The following is a 13,205-nucleotide window of genomic DNA, read 5'->3' as shown; positions in this document are numbered from 1 at the left end:
CATTTTATGTTTAGGTTTTCAATATATCACAAACGGTTTATTAATTATTGATTTGGACACTTCAAAACAGTGTTTTGACATTGGGCTATTTATCAAAAGTTATTGTCAATGGGAAGCAGCAACAGCATCATTTTCAATGTATGTTTTAGGAATATAAATGGAAATTTGAATATCAATTTTCAATAGTATATGTAATGCCCTTGCTAGATCATAAAGGAACAATTGTCCAGACAGAGGAATGAGTTTACAAATTCACAGTTTATTCCCAACTCTGCACAGGCTACTGTTTGGCTGTAGCCCACGCCAAATAAATGAAAGATACCCGTATAAAACAACCATGACCTTCTCTTGTAAAGACCAGACATAAGCGAGAGAACATTGGCTAAAACATGGGCTTAAACATGCAATGCTCCACCCCCTGCCAACCCTGTCACTCCACCAACCAGAACATTCCAGGCATTCCCGTGATTGGCAGATAGCAGGTTGATTGCCATGTCAGACCCCGCGAACACTGGTACTGGTAAGTACAACACAACCAACTAACAGCATAACATATAACACACAGCTGTCTGTGCGGGTCGCTACACAGCCCCCCAACCATAAAGTCCCTCGTCCCCGACGGGAAAAAAAAAGTCTCTGAAGCGACCCAGAGGTCTCCTTTGCCTGCGTGGCCGTGATGGTTGCAGAGTGTCCAGATTTGAAACAGGGAGCTCATTCCGTGGCAGGGGGCTGCCCATCTGGGGCTCATGGGATGAAGGCAGGGATAAGGGGGACAAGGATGAGGGAACGGGGAATAAAGTCCGTAGCTCCGGGGAACCACGCGGTGAAACAGGGTTGGAGACTGGAGGAGTGGGCTGTCTGGAGCCTTGTCTACGGTGCCGGGGGGAGGCTGGTGAATGTCATTGCCATAGAGGAGAATTGTGGGGGTCCCTGGGGTTTGGGGAGAAGAGGCCCCTCTGTGTGGGTTTAACTTGTCCCATAACAACAAAAAAAGCTGCACCTGGGAAACAACCTCCCCTACCCTCTGCAGGGCTCCACCCAGTGCCTGTCCAACTTGGGGCATCCACCTTTCTTTCTCAGGGGGCTATAGACCCAGACTAGCTCCCCAACCACAAAGTGCCTTCCCCAGGTGTGCACATCATAGTTCCTCATCTGCCTCACACCTGCATTCACCAGCTGCTCTCTGGCGAAGGCGGTCCTGGAGTCTCCGGGCATACTCCAGCCCCGGGGGAACAGGAGGGCTATCCAGGGGCACACCAAACGCCATCTCTGCAGGGGTGCGGATCTCTCTCCATCATGAGGAGGGCAGGCGTGCAGGAAGTGAAGGCTTGGACAGTGGAGCGCATGCCATGAGGACCATAGGCAGGTGCTTGTCCCAGTCATGCTGGTGTTTGGCAGAGACGATGGCCAGCTGCTGTCCAAGCGTTTTGTTGAAGCGCTCCACAAGGCCATCACTTTGAGGATGGAGAGGAGTAGTGTGGCACTTGTGCATACCCAGCCTCTCACACATGATGGTGAACCGCCTTGGTCATTGTGGATGGACTCTGCAGCTCCAAACCTGCTGAACATCCCCGCTGTCAGGGCGTCGACAATGGTCTCTGCCTCCTGGTCAGGCAGAGCATAGGCCTCGGGCCATTTTGTGAAATAGTCCATGGCCGTGAGCACCCAGCGGTTTCCGCTGTTTGTGGTGGGGAACGGCCCAACTACATCCACTCCCACCCTCTCCATGGGAGCCCCAACTGGGAACTGTTGGAGCTGAGCATGAGAGAGGCCTGGAGGCCGGCAAAAGTCCTCCACATCCCTCTTGTGCTGCCCCCAATAAAAGGCTTGATGGAGGCCGCAGAGTGTGACCCCAAAGTGTCCAGTCTCCACCACCCCATGAGTGCTCTGGAGACACAGCTCTCTCTCACAGCCCTCTCTCCGCTCACAGTGGCAGCAGCCGTCTGCAGTACAGGGCTGATGGGACATGGCGTCGGCGTTGGAGTGGCGTGTCCCTGCCCTGTGCACCACTGTGAAGTCGTACGGCTGAAGGTCCTCCAACCAGCATGCCACCTGCCTCTCTGAAAGACATGAGCCACTGTAGAGCAGAGTGGTCAGTCCTTACAGTAAAGGGCAGGCCACCCAGGTAATACTTGAAGAGTTTGATGGAAGCCACAACAGCAAGGAGGTCACGCCGGGTGACACAGTAGCGGCGCTCATGTTGGCTGAATATTTTGCTGAAGTATGCCTCCACTCTCTCCCCCTCTGGCCCCACCTGGGCCAGCACCCCATCCATGCCCATATTGCTTGTGTCTGTGTCCAGGATAAAGGGAAATGTGAGGTCAGGGAGGGGCAAGCACAGGGGCCTTGATCAGTGCACGTTTGAGGGTGCTGACGGCCTCCTCGCACTCCACTATCCAAGTGAAGCTCTTGTCCTTCGGCAGCAGGTGGTTCAGGGGAGCACCCTCGTCTGCTTCTGGGGGACATGGAGCCTTGCTCCCCCATCCTCGTCGGTGGGCTCCTCCTGAAGATGGTGGGGGTTGGGAAAGAGAGCCAGGGATCCGCACTACCCCGTCTATGCGGACCACAAGCCGTTTCCCTGAGCTCTGGGAGTCATAGGGCAATCCTTGCGCAGATGGCCTGGCTGGCCACACCCCCAGCAGACCCTGGGACCAGGGCGTGTGTTTTGTGCTGCCTGTAGCGACACAGCACGAATGAGTTCAGTCATTTCAGCCACCCATGCAGGCTTTTCCGGCTCTGGGCTGCTCTGCCCACCAGCTCAGACAGTGGGTCTGTCTCCCTGCAACTTCATTCGACCACCCCCCAAAATGAGCTAACAATTCTACCTGAGCATGACAAGCTTCCCAATCCGCCTAACCGGAATACTTCGGAGTCTTAGCAGATACGGACGCAATCAGGAACTGGACGCCGCCATGTTCGTTTACATCCTGAGCCTCAGATTCCTCGTCCCGCAGCGTTGACGTCACCCCTTCGGTCCGCCCATTAGAATGATGAAGCACTCATGCCCGCTTCAGCCACCATCATTCTAGCGGTCTCCATCAAGCGGCCTCTGTGCTCCGATGCCCTGGTGGTCTCCTCAGCCAGATCCTCCGACGTCCATGCACACGCACCTCCTTGGCCATAATCATCCCCTACCTCCACCTTCACTTTCAGATTCGGATTGGGGTGACAAAAAAAGGTTTATCAAAAACGTATAAGATCCAATCAGATTAATGGGATTTCCAATAAGTAAAAACTAGTCCAATAGAATTCCAATAGGAGTTTGATAGAATTGTGAGAATCATATAGGGTCCAACAGGAAAGAAATAGTCCAATATAATTCCAATAGGATTCTGATACAGGTGACACAAAACCCTATAGGACTGTGAGAATCCTATTGGATCCAATAGGATTACTTTTAATTTCCAATAGCAAAACAAGTAGTCCAATAGGATTCTGATAGAGGTGACACATAATCCCATAGGTTGGTGAGAATCCTCTAGGATTCTATTGGGAAAATCACTAATCCTATAGGATTTTTTGACTAGGGAGATAATCTCCTATTCAGAACCACAGCCTCCTAGAGTACATTTTCAAACCCACTGTCTTTGTGAATGACAGAATATTTATCTTGCTGTTCTGTTTACTGTGTATTTTGTGATGGCAAAACACATCTAATTGTAATAATGAAACAAACACAACATCAAACCGGGGACTGCTGCAGCTTTTTTAACAGTGATTTACTCCTGTTGCTAATTTATTGGGTGATAGACTATATAAAGAATCCCAATCTTCCCCATCACCTGTGCCTAGGTTGAGAGGTCTAACAGTGCTCCCCGATCCAAACCCAAAAAGGCGGGCACCAGGTTAGCGAGCCAAGGGGACAAACCTGTGAAGAAGGCAAAAGAGCAGAAGCTGCAGGGCAGCACAGCACTGCGGGGCACCAAGAAGAAGACCTTGGAGAACCAGCCCACTGAGTCCAGGCCTGCAGAGATGGACAAGGAGAAAAGTAAAGAGATGAACAACAAACTGGCTGAGGCAAAAGAGTAAAAATCATCACTTCTACCTTTTATTCTTCTTTGAGGGAAAGAACACAAAGGCTGCATAATTAGAGGTTCTCATCCCCTTTTTAAGTTTTGTCTCTCTTTTCTATCTCTCCTCTTTCTGCTCTCTCTCTCGTTCACTCTTCTCTCTGCCAATTGGCTAAGTTAGTAGTAGTTACAGTAAATGTCAGAGTTGGGACATGACATGTCGTTTCTTCCCTGCCTCACATTACATTAGATCACCGTACTAACGAGGGGATGTGTGCATCCGCTTCCTCTGCATCCTGATGCCACCGACCACCCCCCTCTCTCCGTCTCCATCTCAAGATTGCCATGGCTACCAATGAATGGCGTGTGCTATTGTTGCATGAGCTCACCGACTAGCAATCCTGTGTGGTTGGCTTCCATCTTCCAACTGAACAGATTGCTTTGTTGAGTTTATCAAGGATTTTTGGGAAAGAGAAAACCATGTAAATTGGCTCACTGAATGGACTTGATCTTTATAGCTGTAACTTGCTAAATGTATCCAAAGATAGATACTCATCTAGAATTATGGTCTGAAAATCTTTGATAAATGTGCAGCTTGGTATTTCTAGAGTGTATTGGTCCATGGCTGAGTGTGTGCCTGCTCTGTAGGTCCTGAATGCTGTCTTCCAGTGCACACGGGCCTCCAAGTCTGTCAATAATCCGAGTGCCATTACTAAGATGCTTTGTTAAACTTTGCCATCATTCCAGAATGAAATCTTATTTTGTAAACCGAATAACTGTTGATTGTGGATGATGTGGGAATGGTTTTGAGCAATGAATTGTCAGGTAAACATTTAAAACCTCATACTGTCTCATTCAAAGTGTTCTCTCTATTCACAGGAAAATGAGTTAATCAAGTTATTTTAAAGGTCAGACAAGGATATCCTATTTCATCAACCTTGTTGCCAAACCAGGAGCCATCTGGGTTACAGTAACATGATGATGCATTACTAGACCAGTTATTTGCACAGCAGATAAATTAAATGTTACTATCATGAAATTATAATTACATTATCCATTTGCATAACTACATTACATGTCACTGAGTCACGATAGGAAATTGATATTGTGGCTCTGTGGTCATTAGCTATGCTTTCACCCAGACCATGCAGACTCTGTATAGATAAAGCTCAGTGGAGTGGTAGGATCACTTTCTAATCCTACATAGAGCAGCCTAACCTATAACCTCACACACCCCCGCCTACAGCCCCTCCCCTCCTCTCAGACACACACACACAGAGCCATGGTTGACTGTAACTGACGTGATTGGGCCCCCATGGGACTAGCAGATGGGACCCCAGCAACACTATCACATCCCAGAGGTCTAAAGAGGTGCCTGGCTGGATGTGATATTAGTCCACACTAGTAGGAGCAGACTCATGGTTAAGGTTTTGGAATTATATGTCATTTATTATGTTTTATTTATTCATCTATTTGTTTGGGTATGAAACACTGATTACCACCTCTGCTAATACCTCTCTTTATTGAATAATAATGCGACTGTGATGTGATGGTAAGTTGAATGCTGGCTGTTTGGAATGCTTATTTTTCTCAAATTATTATCTGTATGTGTCTGTCTAACACAGGCCTCAAAGAACTGGCCTCTTCCACAACCAGGTGTGTGTTTAAGTGTGTGGATTTGATTTGGTTGACAAGATTACGTGTAGATGTCAAGATTATATTCAACACATTCAACTTCAAATCAATCTCTCTCTGCTGCCTTCCATGGCAATCTAAATATTGTAGGCATAGGCTAACAATGTAGAGCAACTTGATATTTCTCCCCTGTGATTTCATTGAATTAGGATAAGCAGCGAAACTCAATTCTATATTTGGTTTACATTTGTGTTATACTTCTGCATATGTTTGCAGTTTCTTGAATGGGATAAAATGAGTGAGCAAGGAAAATGATCTGTTTTACAAATGAAAACCTAATTATGTCAAAATTAATCAAGTTAGACCTCCCCTTTGTATTGGCTGTATAGTGCCAGTGGAGCTCTATTTTCTGTAAGTAATAGTATGTTACTAGACGTCTGCTTATGTCTTAGCTGACAGTAGTAAAGACCAGAAGAGCGTCTCAGACTCCTGGGATAGGATAGGCCTCAACAGAGCAGTGCGTTGTGCAGCACTTGTCTTGTCATGGGTCAGCCCCCACCTCCTCACACTCCCCAGTCTCTTTCTTGTGTTGTTGTAATCTATTGTGCTAGTCAGTGTCCCCTGACTCCCTCCCTCCCCTCAGTTTTGAGTAATGGAGTGTGTTGTCTCTCCATTTGCCATGGTGGTGTCTTGGTTAGTATGTCACAATGAATCACCACACCGTATTCCACTCAGACTTAGCATGCGCCCACGGAGCAGAGAGCGAGGGGCATCTTATTAGCATTTTGCAGCCTTTGGTTGGGGAAGGGGGATGCTTTCTCTCGTAACACATGAAGGGGGATGCTTTCTCTCGTAACATAGGAAGGGGGATGCTTTCTCTGGTAACACAGGAAGGGGGATGATTTCTCTTGTAACATAGGAAGGGGGGGGTCGGGGGGTCATACATGTAAAGTGCTGACACAACCCACCCAGTGATATCGATTTTGAATCCAAGCATTAGAAACAAAAGCTAAAAATTGAAAGTAATAATGGAACAAAGAAGTGTTGGGCCAATATATTTTACTGTGAAGTGCTTGTGTTTCTCTCTGCTTGCTCCTATTTACTGAAATATGAATAAATGCAAAAGCAGAAAAAGCAGTGTCCTCTTGGTTCTTTGTGTTGAAACGTATGGCGGACGGTGAAAGAACAGTGGTTGCAGGTATTTGTTTAAATGTTTTTGTGTCTTTGTCTTTGTGAGACATGAGATGATTTTGAGAAAGTGAGTCCACATGGAAGAAAAAAAAAATTATCTTCAGATTTTCTTTAGCGCTTATCAAAGCTCATCAAAGACATTCTGGCATGAGTTCTGACATCCTTTCAAGAGCTTGACTATTGCTGCTACAGTATGTTATTTTGCATCATGTGTCCCAATATATTCAAAGCCTAAATTATACAGCAATGTACAATTTAAGGATGGGTGGAACATTATTACAGAATTAGATGTCATGTAAATACACTGGGCCAACAAAATGTACAAGTTTACACAATGTAATGATTTATGAAAGGTCCTTTTGTTTGGCTGTGAGAATGTGTGAGACATTTGGATATATTTTCTGAAACCATTTTAATCATGTAATTACTATATTTCTCAGCTTTATCTGGTATCATGAGTAGCTTTTTGAGGATGTGAAATCCTACGTCTAGAAAATCTAACGAGTAACATTCTGATTCATTTGAAGGGTTGTGCTAAAACAGTACCACTACATACAGCTCTGTCAGCCAATCCGTGATACAGGCTGGGTGCAGACGCTAAAGCAACACCTGTGGGGCTGTGCACTACCCATTCCAAGGTAACCTAGAAACACACACAGCCGCCACAAGCCATAAATCTCTCATTATCAAAGTCATGATTTCTTCGATATTTGATAGTGGCACAGTTTAGTTTTGAAAGTGACCCACCATGAATCTCTCTGTACTAAGTTACAGTTCCCACCAGGTCAGATTCCTCTTCCATATGGAAACGAGTAGGGGAGTCAGTCAGTCAGTCAGTCAGTCTGTCAGTGAGTGAGTGAGTGCTTGAAAGTTGGCTGTCACTTCATATACTGTAGGTATGGTGCCTTAATAAACATGTTGGAAAACACACCTTACAGATGTTTATATTAACACATAGTTATACATCTGAACTTTTTTGTTGTATCGTTGTTGATCATTTGATGTAATGATGTTATGTTGTTTGAGTTAGATCGGCAATCCAAATGTTATACTGTAGTACCAAATGTGATACTAAATATAACATAACGATTTATTTTCTTAAATGTATATTGAATGGGTATTGGGATGGGTTTGAATAGGGTGGGTGTACTGAAACTCTAGCTGTAAAGAGAGAAAATCCTGCTACTAGAGAAGATTGTAAGTGCATGTTTTAGTCTCCTCAAGTTTCTAGCTCATTTTAGGTTAGATTATTTCTGAATGTCCTGTGGCTGTGTATCCTTGAACACCCTGGGCCTCTCATTAGACTCTCATTATTCCCATTAGTGTGCTCTAGCTTTTAGTCTGAAAAGGTTTCAGGTGACAGATTGGATTCAAACTCGGAGAGCAGTGGCTATTTATTGACATGAACTTAGTAACAAAAATCCCTCAACAGAAATTGATCAAATCCTCACTCTGATTGAAGAACAATGCCAACTTTTGTTCGGATTTGGGGAAGGTATGTGTTTTCTTTATAAATGCCAACAGTCTGTTCCAGAATGAAGATTAGGGAAGAAAATACGAATTGTTTAAGTCCACCAACAGTCTTTTTGAGCAACATTAGATTTAGTGACAAGAAACCAAGAGTAGCTTTGCCTGAGACTGAGCTTCATGCCCCCACAGTATCAGTCTGATGTTGTACACTGATATGAGTAGCCACAGGGTGCTCAACTCAACAACATGCTTTTTGATTGGCCTTTGAGAAATGCCTCATCTTGTGTCTCTTTGTTTGTGCCTTTTTATTTGTATTTCAACTATGTGCTGCCTCACCTCCTAGAGAGCCTAATGGCGAGGTTCTCCGACCCGGTGATCATCATTCCCAGGGTGCCGTTGGAGGAGAACCAGAACCATTGGAGGAAAGACCTGAACCACGAAGGAGCGGCGGAGTCGTGCGCTTTTCCCCAGATGTAAAGTAGAAGTAGATCCACTAGATCTATACTGTAGGCCTGTGGTATACAGGGAGGGACTATTGTTCTGATCTGTTCTGTACTGTACATATCTAGTATTTTCAACTGAGTTCTATTCATGAAGAGAAATACCCCATTAACAACTCCTCTGAGTGAGGTAAACCCACATACACGTAGTGTGTTTGAAACAGCGTAATGGTCATGCAAAAGGTGCTATAAATAGAATTCCGTGACATGCTCATGTCTGAAAATAATGTTGTTTCATTGGTAATGATATTAGAAATGCCAAACCATAAAGTGCTTATTTAAAAAATGAAACAGTACTGTACTATATATTGATCAATTCAAATGCAAATAAATATATATAACTTGTGGATTTGCTAATCTGTGTTGCATTTTTACTGGTGTGTGAAGTGTGTAAACGCACTTCAAAATTAATATCAAGGTTCTCGGGCCACCCTTTTGTGAAGCAGAAATGCTTTAGGACATTAATTTTTTATTTAATGTATGAGTTTCATTTTAGTCTAGTGAATATTTGTGTGATAATGCTTTTAAAGGGGGTTTTAGTTATTGGCTGGAGCAGCTGTTTCTCTGTCACTCTTCATAATACTCTTCATTAAGTACCCCTCTCTCCTTTCTTTGATTATGCAGTAAAAGATGAGGAAAGAGTGAGTATTAAATAATAAGAATAATCAGTGTAGGCACCGAGACATCGAACTGTACAGATGTGCTCTGCTGCCTCCTCCTCAATGTGCCGCCCCAGAGGAGTAAACACACATGCATGCACACAAGACTTTGATGTGAAGCCTTCACATCTTCACATGATGCTACAAGGACTTGAGTTGCTCATCAGGATTGGAGGACTCGTATCTCTGATGATGATTCTTCTCCTATAGACTGTGTTTCATCACACACAAGTCTCCTCCTACTACCAGTAAACATAGCTATTACAATTAATAGGAAATCATAGCCTACAAACAGTCCAACTAGAATCTTGTTGCAAAGTTATTGTCGGTTATAACGATTAGAGGATATTTCAGTAATTTTCCATATAAAGCTGTTGTCTATAACAGGGACATGGACAGAGGAGAGATATGTTGGGTTTTTTCTCACCCATCTACACACAATAGCCCTTAATGACAAAGTGAAAAAATATTTTTAGAAATGTTAAAATGTATTGAAAATTATGTACAGAAATATCTCATTTACATAACTATTCACACCCCTGAGTCAATAATTTGTAGAAACACCTTTGGCAGTGATTACAGCTGTGAGTCTTTCTGGGTAAGTATCTAAGAGCTTTCCACACCGGGATTGTGCAACATTTGCCCATTATTATTTTCAAAATTCTTCAAACTCTGTCAAATTGGTTGTTGATCTTTGCTAGACAATCCTTTTCAGGTCTTGCCATATATTTTTAAGTAGAGTTAAGTCAAAACTGTAACTCATTCACTCTTCTTGGTAAGAAACTGCAGTGTAGATTTGACCTTGTGTTTTAGGTTATTGTCCTGCTGAAACGTGAATTCATCTCCCAGTGTTTGTTGGAAAGTAGACTGAACCAGGTTTTCCTCTAGGACTTTGGCTGTGCTTAGCTCCAACATACACAACATAACCAAAAGTATGTGGACACCTTCTCGTTGAAAGTCTCATTCCAAAATCATGGGCATTAATATGGAGTCGGTTCCCCCTTTGCTGCTAGAACAGCTTCCACTCTTCTGGAAAGGCTTTCCACTAGATGCTGAAACGCTGCGGGGACTTGGTTCCATTCAGCCACAAGAGCATTAGTGAGGTCGGGCACTGATGTTGGGTGATTAGGCCCGGCTCGGAGTCAGTGTTCCAATTCATCACAAAGCAGTTCATTGGGGTTGAGGTCAGGGATCTGTGCAGGTCAGTCAATTTCTTCCACACCAATCTTGATAAACGGTTTCTGTATGGACCTCGCTTTGTGCACGGCGGCATTGTCATGCTGAAACAGGAAAGGGCCTTCCTCAAACTCTTACCTCAAAGTTGGAAGCATAGAATCATTTGGAATGTAATTGTATGCTGTAGCATTAATATTTCCCTTCACTGGAACTAAGGGTCTGAGCCTGAACCATGAAAAACAGTCCCAGACCATTATTCCTCCTCCACCCAACTTTACAGTTGGAACTAGGCATTGTGGCTGATAGCGTTGTCCTGCCATCCGCTAAACCCAGATTTGTCCGTCAGACTGCAAGATGGTGAAGTGTGATTCATCAATCCAGAGAACGCGTTTCCACTGCTCCAGTGGCAGCAAGCTTCACACCACTCCAGCCGACACTTGGCATTGTGCATGATGGTTTTAAGCTTGTGTGTGGCTGCTCGGCCACGGACTCCCATTTCATGAAGCTCCCGATGAACAGCTCTTGTGCTGATGTTGCTTCCAGAGGCAGTTTAGAAATCGGTAGTGAGTGTTGCAACTGGGGACAGACGATTTTTACCCACTACGCGCTTCAGCACTCGACGGTCCCGTTCTGTGAGCTTGTGTGGCCTACCACTTCACAGCTGACCCGTTGTTGCTCCTAGACATTTCCACTTCAAAATAACAGCACTTACAGTTGCATACATTTGACAAACTGACATGTTGGAAAGGTGGCATCCTATGACGGTGCCAGCTCTTCAGTAAGGCCATTCTACTGCCAATGTTTGTCTATGGAGATTGCATTGCCGTGTGCTCCATTTTTACATCTGCCAGCAACGGGTGTGGCTGAAATTGCCAAATACACAAATTTGAAGGGGTGTCCACATACTTTTGTATAAATAGTGTAACACTTTGTATTCAGAACAAAAACGTAATTGTTTTGCTATATCTTTTGCAGTATTACTGTAGTGCCTTGTTGCAAACAGGATGCATGTTTTGGAATATTTCTATTCTCTACAGGCTTCCTTGTTTTCACTCTGTCAATTAGGTTAGTATTGTCGAGTAACTACAATCTTGTTGATCCATCTTCAGTTATCACAGCTATTAAACTCTAACACTGGCTTCATGATGAAAACTCTGACCGGTTGCCTTCCTCTCCGGCAACTGAGTCAGGAAGGACGCCTGTCTCTTTGTAGTGACTGGATGTACTGATACACCATCCAAAGTGTAATTAATAACTTCACCATCCGGAAAATAATATTCAATGTTCGTTTTTTTTTTATTGTTACACATCTACACATAGGTTCCCTTCTTTGCGAGGCATTGGAAACCCTCCCTGGTCTTTGTGGTTGAATCTGTGTTTGAAATTCACTGCTCAACTTAGGGACCTTTACAGATAATTGTATGTGTGGGGTACAGAGATGAGGTAGTCATTCAAAAAACATGTTAAACACTATTATTGCACACAGTGAGTCCATGCAAATTATTTTGACTTGTTAAGCCAATGTTTACTCGTGAACTTATTTAGACTTGCCATAACAAAGGGATTGAATAGTTCTTGACTCCAGACATTTCAGCTTTTCATTTTTTATTAATTTGTACAAATTTTGAAAATAATATTTCCACTTTGACATTATGGGTTATTGTGTGTAGGCCAGTGACAAAAACATCTGAATGTAATAGATTTTAAAATCAGGCAGTAACACAACAAAATGTGGTAAATGTAAAAGGGTGTGAATACTTTCTGAAGGCCCTATATATACACTGGCTGTACAAAACATAACGAACACTTGCTCTTTCCATGACAGACTGACGAGGTGAATCCAGGTGAACGCTATGATCCCTTATTGATGTCACTTCAATCAGTGTAGATGAAGGGGAGGAGACAGGTTAGAGAAGGATTTATAAGCCTTGAGACAATTAAGACATGGATTGTGTATGTGTGCCAATCAGAGGGTGAATGGATGAGAAACAAAATTTAAGTATCTTTGACAAGGTGCACGGCGCACAGGGTTGAGTGTGTCAAGAATGGCAACGCTGCTGCGTTTTTCATGCCCAACAGTTTCCTGTGTGTATCAAGAATGGTCCACCACCCAAAGAACATCCAGTCAACTTGACACAACTGTGGGAAGCATTGGAGTCAACATGGGCCAGCATCCCTGTGGAAAGCTTTAGACACCTTGTAGAGTTCATGTCCCAACGAATTGAGGCTGTTCTGAGGCAAGGAGAGAGGGGGGGGAACTCAATTTTAGGAAGGTGTTCCTAATATTTTGTACACTCAGTATATACTGTATATGCCATTTTAGCAGACTCTTTTATCCAAAGCAACTTACATTCATGCGTGCATACATTTTAAACATGGATGGCCCCGGGAATCAATCCCACAACCCTGGCAGTGCAAGCCTCTGCTAGACCAACTGAGCCATACAGGACCATGCAGTAATACGACCTCTTAAAGTAGTGAATGTCCTCACCTTCAGCGATAATTATGTAGTTGAGGTGCAAAGAGCATGCCCTGGCTGATTATGGTACATAAATGGACAATAG

General features: G+C 44.0%; 1 protein-coding gene across 2 annotated transcripts in view; it reads left to right on the top strand.

Annotated features, from left to right (window-relative positions):
* Nucleotides 1-9,037, top strand: part of LOC139418268 (microtubule-associated protein 6 homolog) — a 32,303-nt gene extending 23,266 nt beyond the window's left edge. Inside the window, exons 3-5 of one of the 2 annotated variants that reach the window (XM_071167599.1) lie at nucleotides 3,793-4,025; nucleotides 7,364-7,474; nucleotides 8,650-9,037. In XM_071167599.1, the coding sequence (XP_071023700.1) occupies nucleotides 3,793-4,025; nucleotides 7,364-7,474; nucleotides 8,650-8,788 (483 nt within the window). In that variant the 3' untranslated portion in view covers nucleotides 8,789-9,037. Of the gene's footprint in view, nucleotides 1-3,792; nucleotides 4,094-4,260; nucleotides 6,671-7,363; nucleotides 7,475-8,649 lie in introns of those variants that run through there. The other variant, XR_011635293.1, reaches the window with a different exon arrangement.
* The last annotated feature ends 4,168 nt before the right edge of the window (nucleotides 9,038-13,205 follow it).

This window comes from Oncorhynchus clarkii, chromosome 10 (genome assembly GCF_045791955.1).
Source record: "Oncorhynchus clarkii lewisi isolate Uvic-CL-2024 chromosome 10, UVic_Ocla_1.0, whole genome shotgun sequence".
NCBI classification, from domain to species: Eukaryota; Metazoa; Chordata; class Actinopteri; order Salmoniformes; family Salmonidae; genus Oncorhynchus; species Oncorhynchus clarkii.
Note: the sequence above shows the minus strand (reverse complement) of the source record. Positions and strands in the feature narration are given on the sequence as shown.